The sequence below is a fragment of the Pyrgilauda ruficollis genome, unplaced genomic scaffold (genome assembly GCF_017590135.1).
Source record: "Pyrgilauda ruficollis isolate IOZ18807 unplaced genomic scaffold, ASM1759013v1 scaffold23, whole genome shotgun sequence".
Taxonomy (NCBI): domain Eukaryota; kingdom Metazoa; phylum Chordata; class Aves; order Passeriformes; family Passeridae; genus Pyrgilauda; species Pyrgilauda ruficollis.
In genome coordinates this window covers 1,471,629-1,484,718 of record NW_024522539.1, presented here as the reverse complement: position 1 = coordinate 1,484,718, position 13,090 = coordinate 1,471,629, and the positions used below count along the sequence as shown (strand labels likewise).

The window sequence follows — 13,090 nt, the reverse complement described above, 5'->3', positions numbered from 1 at the left end:
TTTCTTAAGAGGATAATTAGACCTGCTTACGCTTTGAAATCTGGCTAACGTTTCACATAAAATGGACAAATTCACTGGAATACGTTCATTTTAATAAATTAATTGGTGTAATGTTTAGTTGACTATACAGCACAGGAAAAAAAAAAACACCATGGTTATACTTAATCTCTGTTTAATGATTTTGGGTAACTGCTGCCTGCAATCCCATCTTATTGAAAAGCAGGTCACTGAAAGTGTCATTCAGTTTTGGCAGGGATGGTGACTCCACAGGGCCAGTGGCCACTACAAATCACTTCTTTTAAATATCTCTGTAGAAAATACCCACTGCAGTATGCAGCACCTGAGAGTGCAGAAGGCTCAGGGATTTTATGGGTATTTTTAGGATGAAAATGACACCTGGACTTAAATGTGGAACTTTGAAGGGTAAAGAAAGGTGATGGGTGTTTGGGGGAGCTGAAGCTCCTCTTCACTTGTGAAAATGAACTCCTCTGCCTCACTGCAAACTTTCCTGTCTCCTGCCCTTGTGTCCATGGTTGCAGCCATTCCCAGCCAGATCCTGCACAGTGCCAATGAGGTTTTGTGCACAACTGGGTGATTGGGATTGTTCACCTGAGCTGGCCTTTACCTTAACCAGTACCTCCCTGTCCTGCTGCAAAGATCACAAGAAGGTGCTATCAACATTCAGGTGAGGACAGGCTGAGCAGCAAGAAAAATGAAGCCATTGGATGCTGATGTATTTACAGCAGGTGTCTCATTCCACAGCCATTTCAATGCAGCGTGGCAGAGCTGGTTTATTTATGAAACCAGGAGCACATCGTATTTCCGAGAGGGTGACTGAGCACCTGTTTGCATTTTCCCTTTGAAGGAAAGATTTTCTTGGGATCTAAACTGCCGAAACACGCGAAAAAGGCAGGAAGCATGGGATGGGACTCGCTGCAGAGCCGCGGATGCTCAGGAGGGAGGCGGTACCTTGGTTGCAGAGGGGGCCGGAGAAGCCGGGCAGGCAGTCGCAGTGGCCGGACACGTGGTGACAGGGACCATTGCTGTGCACGCACTGGGGACACGGCTGGCTGCAGTGGTGGCCGTAAAACCCGGGCGGGCAAACTGAAAACAGAACAAACCAAGGCGTCAGAAGTTTTCCAAGGTTTTCTCATCACTCAGAGATCGAGAATTCTCTGTCTTAATCCCAAACCAATAGTTCTTCATTTATCAAGCACAATTTTGTGGGCAGCTGAAATGATGAAGCCTGTTGGATTGTTTCATGTCTAATAAAGTGCAGGTTCTGGGTAAAACTGCTCCTGTGTTCAAACATTCCCACCTTCCTTCCTTCCTCATGGAAGTCCTTGGCTATTTAATACCACAGCAGAGTTCTCAGCAGCCTCTCTCTCTCAGGACACTCATTTGAGTCTCTCTAACCTGAACACTTTGACAAAACAGGAGTTTAAGATGTTTGACACCTCACAGCAGATATAGTTAATAACACACATTCCAAATATTTTAGGATAGATAGGAAAAGAAACACTGGCATACAGGTACAAACAACAGAAACTGAGTCAAGAAATCAGAGAAGGTGTATTAGGAAACAAATACTACTGTGCCAAAAGCTGATTTCCAAACCTATCTGGTGCAATGCCTATGCTCAGCTGGGGCAGTCATTTTATACATTTCATGGGAGGAGCAACAGCCATCAGGTGATGAACAGAATCCAATAATGGCAATTATGTAACACCATACAAAATCACCTGATTTGAATCAGTAATCACATCAGATAGCTGAGTAAACTTGTAATGAATTGTGTGTGTATTTTGCCTAAAACCTGGATTGAAATTATTATGGAATTTGTACATCAGTTATAGAATCAGGATTATGGCTCAGTATCTCTCCTAAAAGCAGATTTTTGCTTCTAAGAACACGTAGAGTGAAAAAGCATCCACTGTCCAAACATTCACTGCAATAGATAACACAAAGAAATGTTAAATTGCAGTAAGTGACAGTAAAAATAACTTTATATGTTTTTATTTTTACTCCTGTTATTCTCTGTTCTATAGTTCTGGCTCAGTGGTTACTAAATCATGTCTGTTCTATTTTTCCAGCAAATGAGAATTTTCTCATGGACTGTATGTTCTCAGAGGGTGTCAGGCTCTTACCCCACTGCACATTTCCAGCTGGAGCTTAGCTGACAGGTTGGTTGATGATGCAGTAGCTATAAAACAACCTGGATCATTCCTGGAGACATTTCTGCAGGCTTAAGAGCACTAAACCATCCCAGTGTCTCATGTAATCCTGATTACACAGACAGAACAAGTTGGCTGAGTATCATCTTCAGTATCATTCTCAGCTCTGCCTTGTAATAAAACAGCCTAAATCCTGTTTCTAAATGAATTTCTAAGAGAAAAATGTGGATGATTTTGAGAACAAGCTTAGCAAGGTCTCCTGTTCACCAGGTATTCTTCAACCTGAATCCCAGAAAATAGCTGGAAGCAAGCTGGATTCCCAGGCCAAATACTCACAGAGGCAATAGCAGAAGCATGCACAGGATCCCTCTACTGTCACCCCAGTGGGGAGGAAAATGTCTCCTCATTAGATCCTTAGCAAACATCCTCAGGGAGCAGCCTGATTCCTGGGCTTGCAAACTGGGCACAAGGTTTGCTCTTGTAGCCTGCATGCCAACAGCTGATAGAACTAAGCTGGGGTTTTTTCATCTCAGAAAGGTCAGAAACTATTAACTTCTGGAAGTTTTGCACTCTTAAGGTTTCAAATTTGTAAAACATTTTCTTCCTCATCTCCCTGAAGCTCTGAGCTCCACATTTTAGCCTTGGACAGAGGTTTTACAGCTACACAGATATGCTGAAGCACCTGGAAATTGGGGTTTATAATGGAAATGCTTATAGGCCATTAACTGCAGCAGTGCTAGAGGTCATCGTTATAATGGCTTTAAATAAAAACTGTCAGCTACAAATTATTTTTAGAGATGAGTGTGTTCTAGTGTCAAGTGCAACTGGTGAAATCAAAGGGGATATATGAACTGGGCATGCAGAATATCTTACAGCAAGAAGAAGAAGAAATGCTGAGAAGAAAGACAAATCCACTTGTTTACACGGGAAGATGGTTGGTATGGTTTGGATCAGTGAATTAGGGTCCCTGTGGGGCAAATGCAGCTTCCCAGATAAAGCAAATGAGAGGATTTTTATCTGCTTGGTACATTTTAATATGTAGCAGCAGAGCATCAAACAGGAGCTATTTTGGGCTGCTGTGTTTCTTTTTCTGGCATACAAGAAAACATTGCCTTGTTATTTTGATGCCAATGCTCATCCACTTGTCATTATGTGATGGGTGGTGGCTGACTGTTTAACAGGTCTGACTTCACTGCAAATCTGTGTCCTGCCAGCTTTGGTTTGAAAAGGTGCTGCTCCTCCTTCCAGGTCACCTGTGACCTCCAGGTGTGATCAGAAGAAGAAACACAAGGCACAGCTCAGTGCAGGAGAGTTCTTGATGAAGGAGCATTTTCCAGGCTCTTTTGCCCTTAGGAAGTCATGAGCTAAAGCAGCTCAGAAACTGTGGATTTGTCTGTCTGGTGCCATAAAGGAGCATTTCCACCTGCCTTGCTCCTGCCAGCTATGGGAAATCTTACTTCTCTGGCACAAGGGCCCTCTGTATCCCGGTGCACAGTCACAGGTTCCATCCTCAGGGGAGCAGGATCCCCCGTTCTCACAGCTGCAGGAGATGGAGCAGTTGGGTCCCCAGCGGCCCTGGGTGCAGATGTTGTCACAGTGGATGCCTAAGGACACAAAGCCACATGTTAGGCTTCCCACAACTTTTACTCTGCTCATTGATCAAAGAAATTCTTGGTTGGACTGATGCCTCACAGTCCCTCAGAGCCAGCAAGGGAGTCTGGGAAGGAAACAGCTCCTCTTTTATCTGCTTAATAAAGTGAAAATTAAGAAAATGCCAGAGAGGTGAATTCTGTAGGTGTTGCTGGGTGCCTGTTCAGTCCTCAGCACCATGAAAGAAACTCTGCATGTCATCCAAGAGATGAAGGTCAGGAATTGCTTTAAAGTCACAAAATAGCTCAAATAACTGGTCTGGAAATAGGCAGTTGATTGAAGCCTGGTTACTTACCTGTTGTGAATTGGATGGCCATAAAAAGAAAAATCAGGATTTTGCAAAAACATGTTCAGTATTTGGATTATTGAACACAAGTAAATTAAACCCTATTTTGTGTTCTGTTCCCTTCCTGGCTTAAACCCCTGTGCTCTGGTGTTTTGTGCACATACCCCACATCCACCCAGAACTCCCCAGTTCTGTGTGAATGAACGGAGTTCTGATCCAGCAAGCGGCCATATGTGAGCACAGGCTGAGCATTTGCATGTTAAATGGGGACTGAGACCTGCCAATCCAGCTCCCAGTGCTTCCCAGGGTGCTTGTTTGATATTTATTTTTATGAAGAGCAAAGCTTGAAAACACTGAAAGGAACACACAGCCAGGAAACTTAACACAAGGCTTCTGGCATGGTTTCAACTGGCTTTGTTTAAACTGGTGACTTTTAAAAACAACCTGTGCCACGGCTTGTCATATATAAGTGTGATTGAAGGAGCTGATCCTGCACACTATGTCTGAGGGGCTCTCACTCCACAGGGATAAGGCAATACCAATATTAATAATACCTGCTATTAGCAGGGCCATTTGCATGATCAAGGACTCCTTGGATGGGTTTGCAGAATCATGAACTAAGAGGGACATTGAGCAGTGCCAGCTGCAGGGAGTGGCACTGGCAGGAGCATCTAAAAACAGCAGAAATGGATCAGAGACTGGCTTGGAAATTTTTCCTAGAACATGACCCCAGTGGGAGCCTGGCCCTGAGATTGGGGGGTACCCACACACCCCACTGGGCTTCCATCCCCAACCTGAGACATTCTTTACTATCTCTGACCAGAGATGTTCTTTACCATTCCAACCTGAGATGTTCTTTATCACCCATGCACATGTCCCACTGCACAATGGGATCAAAGCAGCCCAGGGGTTGGATTAGTGCAGCTCTCTGCAGAAACACAATCCCAATCATTTCCTCCACCTCTGATAACTTCATCTGGATGCTGGAGGTAATGCACTGCATTTGGGGAGCTGTGATCTGCACGGTCACCAAACTCTGAGCATTATTAAATCAGCTGAAAGTCATTATAAATACACTTACAGTGCAGTTTCAAGTTGGTTTTATAAATCTCTGAAGTTAACACAGTAAAAAATACTGCAGAGCCAAACTTTCCCTTTTCTGAAGATTAATCATACAATTATAATGTCCCTTCCTAGAAAATCTTAACCAAGTCTGGCAAAAGCACAGTTTGAAATGTGATTTCTAGTAACACATGTTCTTAGCTTTATTTATAAAGAGGCATGGACCATTCTGTACAGCTTAATAAAAACCACATTAAATACAGTAAAAACTTAATACAAGCTCAATTCCTTCATATCCAAGTAAATAAATCTGAAAAAAGGGCCTGTGAAAAGAGACAAGGATCATTTGTGTTAGTAAAATCAAGAAAAACTATTATTTTAAGAAACTATTTTAAAGTCTTCCCTGCTCCCTTTGAAATCAAATATATCCTTGGATTACTTAAACAAGTGCTTTGTATGTGCATTTATGTATTTTATCCACAGTGCACTGTAATTAAAAAGTTAGAAAATAAATTGTAAATAAATAAATAAATAAATGAATGTGTTTTGTGTTTATAAATACATATATATGAACATTTATAGGCTGGAGTCTCAGTGTGAGCTCCCTGAACTGAAATTCAGACACAAACACAGAAAAACGTGCATTTTTCCTCCCGAGTGCAGCATTAAAACTACAATTCTGTCATTGTGGATGGGCTATTTATAAACAGGGACAATTAAACAGCGTTATTTCTTGTCTCTTTTGACAAAGTTTGGGGAAGAATGACATTGACTCTTTTCTTGTGGAAGGTACCTGAATTTGAATGCCAGGGTTGTTCCTGCAGCAGCAAAGCCCTTCCTTTGGTAATGAGTAATGAGGGATGTCTTCCCTCTGCTAACGAAGGCAATGAGTCATTGTGGAGCTGATTGTGTAGCAAAAGGGAAAGGGGGAAAAGGAAACTTTCCAGAAGCCACTGGCACCCATTCCAGCCCTTATTTATTTGTACATTTCCAGAAGACAACCGAGATGGTGCCGCAATCAGGTTTTATTACTTTTTATTACTCCATGTTAATTCTCATGGAAGACTTCATTTTTGAAGGCTCCTACACGCATTGAATTGCAAATATAAATGAGAAGTTAAAATTGCATCTGGACATGCAAGTCTTATGGAATTGTGCTGGAAAAAGCACCTTAATTTTACAATTCCCTAGCCTGACAGCGTGTGAAGGGGGAGCCCATCCCTCCCAGCTACTTTACAGTCAGAGTCAGTGAAGCAGCAAGATTCTGTAATGTAAAACTTTAATATTTATTTAGGAACTTGCTGATGAACATTTCTGATAAGCAATTAGTTTTCAATTTCCAGAACTACAAAAAGCGCTGAAGTTGACACAGTTCTGTACTACCTCGTGTTACAACCACAGATCCCTAATTTATGAACAAAGTCCTGGTTTCACATGCATGGTGTAGAAATTAGAAAGACAACTATCAGAAATCCTTGAAGCTGCAGGAAGCAGTTCTATACATAAACTCTATTGCCTGGATACCAGGGAATTATCTGCCAGCCCGAGGCTGTGGTTCACAATTGCAGACACTGGTATAAAATTACACTTCCAAGACCTTTTTAGACAATGTTCTGGGGGTGAATTGTAAATGAAATCCACATAACTTATAAAATTGTAGTTATCCACTGGACATGGGCAAAAGATCTGCACTTTTGCAGTAAGGCAGAGCCCACTGTGGCTTTAATTCAGTCTGTGGAACAGCAGCCACAAACTCTCCATGGCCCAGCAGAGATTTGGGGTATTGGATTTCTGCAAGCACTGGCTGCTTTCCAGTGGGATTCCCTTTGGACTGCTCTGTACATGGCATTTAGCTGACAGTCCCAGGAGTGGCTTCACTCCCTTTTCCCCACACCAACCTCCTTTGCACACATGGAGAGAAGGAAAACCAGCCCCAAGGGCCTGAATTACTGTGGAAAACACAAACTGGGCTGAACTCAGCCCACCAGAACAGTCACAACTGCACTGTTCCAAGGGACAACCACATAGGATAGCTGCTCCAAACCCCTGCCCCTCCAGCACAATTTCCTACCAAGTGTCCGAGCAGCTGCTGGCTGGGACATGGGGAATATCTGGGGTAACTCAGCCCAGACTTCCCAAAGGTGAAGCCTTTGGTTGGGCAGGGATCTTCCAACATGGAGCTGCAGACAATCCTGATAAAGGAAAGCAGAAGGGAGAGAGGTAGAGGAGGAAGAGAATCCCAAAATCTCAGAATGGTTTGGGCCAGAAGAGACCATCCATAAAGCTCATCTTGTCCCACCCCCTGCCATGGGCAGGGACACCTTCCACTACCCCAGGCTGCTCCAAGCCCTGTCCAACCTGGTCTTGGACACTTCCAGGGATCCAGGGGCAGCCACAGCTGCTCTGGGCACCCTGTGCCAGGGCCTCACCATCCCCACAGGGAAGAATTCCTTCTCCATATCCCATCTAACCCTGCCCTCTGGCAGTAGGAATCTGTTGATAGAAACCTGTGTCTGTCTTACATGGAGCAGTTTCAAGTTTGACCAGATGAAGTCAGTCCTTTTATTCAAATTTACAAATCAACTGTGATGGATTAATCCAACATCCACACAAGCATCAGGAAAAGGAGCAAGACAAAGAAGAGGAAAAAACCCCTCAAGCCATACAACTGGAATGTGAGGCATCTATTGAAGAGCTCCTTCACAGGCTGCTTCTGTTAATAATCTTCAGTGGCTTCAAGAAAGTTTGTCAAAGTAATGCAGATTTAGTGCTGCCCATAACTACATCATGCTGAAGGACTTTGGAGGGTAAAATTCCTGAAAGCCAGTCACAAGCAGAACTCCCTTTTTTCCTTCTCCAGCTTCTGCAATTGCACTCCTGCTTGGGGATTACGTCTCTGGCTCTTAATAAAGCTGCCATTGTTTCTCTGCAGTGTCTCTGGATAGTTGGAAACTAATACTCCAAACACAATAAAAGAGCAAAAATGATGGAATAAATGAGAACCAGTGGCCTGGTTTTGACCACTGCTATCCCCCTGACAGTAGCCTCTACAGCAGTGCCTGCACACTGCCCAGCATCTAATTATTTTTCAGGGACGTAGGAATTTGATAAATTATAGGATGTAGCTCCCTCCCCCCCACATACTTTAATTTTACATCTACCAGTGTATAACTGTAATTATTTCTCTGAATAAGATCTTCAGCTTTTTTTTCCCCCTCAATAGTCCCAATCTAAAGACAGATGCAACATCAATTAGGAATGACAGGAACTATTTCAGCAGACATTTGAATCCAACACAAACATTGTGCTCTCCTCCACCTGTCTTTCAACATGACATGAAGTCATAATAATCTCTTATTTCTGGCATTTGAATAGCTTTGGAAAGTGCTTCTTTTTATGCAAAAAAAGGCACTGGATTTATGCAGGCAATGCTGAGGAGGCCTGAGGTTTGGTGAGTCACGCTTGGCTTTGATGTGGAATGCTGGTGGCTCGTGTCTGTGGCAGGATGGATCCCCAGTGGTGGTTGGTACCTGCTGACAGGGTACCCAGCCCAGCACACACCCTCCAGCTGGTGCTGCAGGGCTGGCTGGCTGGAGGGTGTGGGCAGGGGCCAGCAGGGAGTTGCAGGTACTGGGAACAGGTCTGGGAACGTCTCAGTGGGTGTGACCTCTGGGGTGGGCACCCTCCCTCTGGTCTCTGTCCCACCTGCAGTGATCCCCTTGGCAGCATCCCCTCCCCAGCCCAGGTGGCTGTGCCAGGGGCAGAGCCAGAGGCCACCCAGGTCACCCTGAATCCTGCCTTGGCCTCCTGATTTGTACATTTATTTCTGATAATGACTTCTATAATCACACATTCATGTTTTCTTTAACCTTATTCTCTTGTCTTTCTCTGATACCCTCATTGCTGTTACACTTCTGTAATAAATTCTATTTAAATTCTACACTTCTATAAATTCTATTTAAATTGTATTTGAGGTTAGGTCCATGTGCTTTCCTAAGCAGAGACTCTTCTGCTGCTTCTAAAAGGTAAAAGACAATTCACTAACAGCACAAGGAAGAACTGTCCAAGCTGTGGATCAGCTGCTCAGAGGGGCCATCACAGAGCACCAACAAGAGTTCACAGAGAATTCTTGATGCTTTTCTATCACTTTTTGCATCTTTGTATTTATTCCTACCTGAGGCAAACCCTGAAGTATTTGACTCAGAGCCAGTCAGAAGCACCACAGCACAATTCCTGACAGCTCAGCATTTAAGAATGCTGAAGAATGAGAAAATCAGTGTGGGGAGGGCAGCAGATAGAAGAAAACATAAAGGGATCTCTCATAAAATTAAATGGAAACATTAAGAATTGATGGCTGCTCATCTAGTCTGCAGATAAGCTATTTTTGTTTTTATATAGTGAAACTACTCAGCAGAGAACAGCAACCACACTCACATTATCTATGAACTTCTGTGGTGTTCTCAAATGCTTTTTTTCGCTGATTTTTTTTCCCAAATTGGTGCCATGGAGCCCTTCCTTCTCTCCTTCTCTTTCTGAGCATCATTCACCAGTGGAGTCAGAGGGGCAACTCCTGAGTGTAACAGCCCATCAGTCTAAATGAAAGCTCCATGATCTGGTCCTAAATAATGAAGAATAAGCCCTTCCCTGAAGCCAGTGAAAAATTCTAAATTGTCCCTTCTCTCATCTGTGCAGGGGCGATTTATGCACCCATTAATGTAAGTGTTTTTCTGCAAGTAATACACTTAGAGCCTAATGTACCTCTGTGGAGCTCTAATCCTACCCCTATTTTTAATTATCTAGAGAAATCTCCAGGTATGAATCACCCAATCTGGGGAATTTATGCAATAAAAGCTTTTGAGGTAAGAGACCTACCTCACAAGAAATTAGGTAAGTCAAAATGTTTGCTAAAATAAAGGATGATCTGGTTGCCTTTGCTCCGGGGTATTCTCCAGGGTGCACTCTTGCAGGGCAAGTTGCCCTGAGCAGGCAGGGCAGACCTGCAGAAAATGGGGCTAAAAGGAGTCAAGCCCTACACAGCCCTGCTTCATCTTCAGACCTTTCCTATTTCTCAACAGTTTCAGGTCAGGAGGGAAGAGAAAGCTGGGGAAGATCTGAGCAGACCATCAGCAGGCAAACAGGAGGAACTGCTAACTGGGAAAAGCTGGATTGTTTTCCTGCTGGAAGTGTTCAAGCTCCTGAACTAAACCATGAGTGAAGAACAGCTGAGCAAGAGCTGGGGCATAACCAAAGCCTTTTGTGGTCAATGGTGTTGAAATTCCACCCTTTCTCCTTGGTGTGGGAGGGGAAGGAAGATGGTTACAACATTTTTCACTGCAAACTCTTTCATTAATAACATAATGGATCATAGAATCATGGCTGGTTTGGGCTGGAAGGGACATTAAAGATCATCCCATTCCACCCCTGCCATGAGCAGGGACACCTTCCACTGTCCCAGGCTGCTCCAAGCCCTGTCCTTGGACGCTGCCAGGGATCCAGGGGCAGCCACAGCTGCTCTGGGCACCCCGTGCCAGGGTCCCACCCCCACAGGGAAGGCAGCATCAAGAATATTTCTGCTTTTTCTCCTATCCAATCTAACCCACACTCTGGCAGTGTGAGGCCGTTCCCCCCTGACCTGTCACTACCTGCTCTTGTAAATAGTCTCTCTCCACTATATAAATATACAAATGTACATACACACCTCATTTTAACTTGCAGGCTGTTTGCTGAGCACTCTTCCCTCTCCTCCTTTCACACCCAGCATGCCAACAGCCAGGATTTAGTCTGCTGAAATGTGCACAAATAATTTTTCCCCACTTCTCGCCCACATTTATTTATAGGTGACTATTGTACACACAGCCAGGCTTATATATAGAATGTGTCTACATCAAAATGGAAAAGGGTTGGGTACCTCTAACGTCAAGTCTCATGTTTTTAAAGCCCATTAAATTAGCATCACCCAGGATGCCATCCAAGCTCTATCTTCTCTCAGAAATTTAAAAGCTGTCCTTTATTAAGCAAAATTAAACCCAAAAATAAATACAAAGATAAACAAACTTGTATATCTTCTGTGTTTATAAGATTATTACTGCAATGATTTGCATACATGCTGAAGTTTAGCAGTAGCCTTACTGCAGCTGCTAATTACAGTCTGAGGGTCTGATCCAACTCCTACTGAAGGAGTGGCAAAAATCCAACTGATTTCACCAAAGGTGAAATAGATACAAAATCTGTCACAGGACAAACACAACTAAACCTCACTCAGATGAAAATTAGGAGTCCCCCAGACACCTGCCAAGGAAGGCACAGACATAATTAATGCCAGGACATCAATGAAATCTTTGATATAACTTCAGAATTCATATTTTTGAAAATTAGCCCTATATCAGCAGGAACCATCCTTAAAGGTTCCTGTCAAAGAGAGAATTTTTAAGCACAGCCTGACATTAAAATCTTATCAACTCACTTGAAATTAAGTCAATGAAAAATTAAAGCTAATTTCTAATAAGCTTATCTTACATTCATAGACTAAAGGGCACTTGTCTAATCCAGAGAGTAAGCACACCTTTCATATGGAAAAGATTTTCACACTGGAAAGGCAGAGGCCAGGAGAGAGGCTAAAATGCACCATTTTAGACTGACTCTAGAAATTTCTAGTTTTCCTGTCCATTTAAAGCTAATGTAAGGATACAGAATAATCACAGAAATAAATTATTAATTTTAAAATCTGGGATAAGACTGCCAGAAGTGATAAATGCAAAATAGGGTGTAGATAATGGGACTAGACATCTAGAAAATGCATGTTTAATAGGAACTTACTATTGCTCCATTCTGGTATTTTAGGCTGTGTCTTACAAACCAATGGTACGAAACAATCTGATGGAAAAAAAAAAGTCAACCCATGCCATTGTGAATTCTAAACCACTCTGGATCTTCAGCTAAAAAGCTGCAGGTGCATGAAACAAGTCCTAGTTTTTTTGGTTTTTTTTTTTTTTTTTTCTGGTTTTAAATAGGCATGGAAAACCAGCTCCCAGTTTTATCATCACATAGGTGAGGCTGATCTACTAATGACAAGAGAATTATTTAGGCTTCAACCCAGTATAGCTGAGGAGAGGATCTGACCCTAAGATTATAAATTGGATACAGCTGCAATGAAAGAAAAGTCATATTAGTTCAAACAAAATACATTTTATGGAAAGGGTGGGTTTTTTCCTTCAAGGATTTTTCACCTCCTTGCAAAGAACTAGAGAAAGTGAAGTTAAAAATACCTTAGAGCTCCCCCTCAAAGTGGTCAGTGCTCCTTTAAAATTCAAAAAGGCTTTCCCTTGAGTAACAGGCTTATCAGTTTTCCTGAATTAATGTGTCCACAGGAGGCAAGAAACATGTTTCTGTGTTTGAGTGACAGTGCAGATGTCACTGCCAGCCTGCAAATGTTCCCAGCCCTGCAGCCTCGTCCCTTGGAGCTGCCCTGGTTGTGCCCAGCAGCACCTCCTGACCCCATCCCTCCCTCACATCCCACAGGTGGAAATCCTGCAGCTCCAGACTCCACAGCCACTGTGCTGGAGCTGGACACGAGCAGAAACCATCAGGGGCTGTGTTCTGGCAACGTGGGAAAGTTATTGAGGCTGTAAAGGACAGTGAAATTTGTATTTTGATTTCCTGTGTAACAGCAAAGAGGGAGGCTGCTCTTATGAGCCAGGAATGAAGCCTGAAGGTGTAAAGAACCAAGGTAATAAGATGTTTGTTCCTCAGCAGCATGCATCATTTGCATACCTGTGTTTGCCATCCTGATTAATTAAGGAAAATCTATATGGGCTTCTTTTATGATTAACTATGGGATGCACACTTTTATGTTTTCCATCTCATATCTACAGCACCAGGCTAATTTTCCCCACACATCTCTGGGATGTTAAAATATAGC

General features: G+C 43.1%; 1 protein-coding gene across 2 annotated transcripts in view; it reads right to left on the bottom strand.

Annotated features, from left to right (window-relative positions):
* The window catches only part of MEGF11 (multiple EGF like domains 11), a 188,864-nt gene that overhangs the window by 31,361 nt on the left and 144,413 nt on the right, over positions 1-13,090 (bottom strand). For both annotated transcript variants that reach the window (XM_041469049.1, XM_041469050.1), the window contains exons 13-14: positions 3,632-3,778; positions 970-1,104 (exon numbers count right to left, since the gene is read on the bottom strand). In XM_041469049.1, the coding sequence (XP_041324983.1) occupies positions 970-1,104; positions 3,632-3,778 (282 nt within the window). The remainder of the gene's footprint in view (positions 1-969; positions 1,105-3,631; positions 3,779-13,090) is intronic.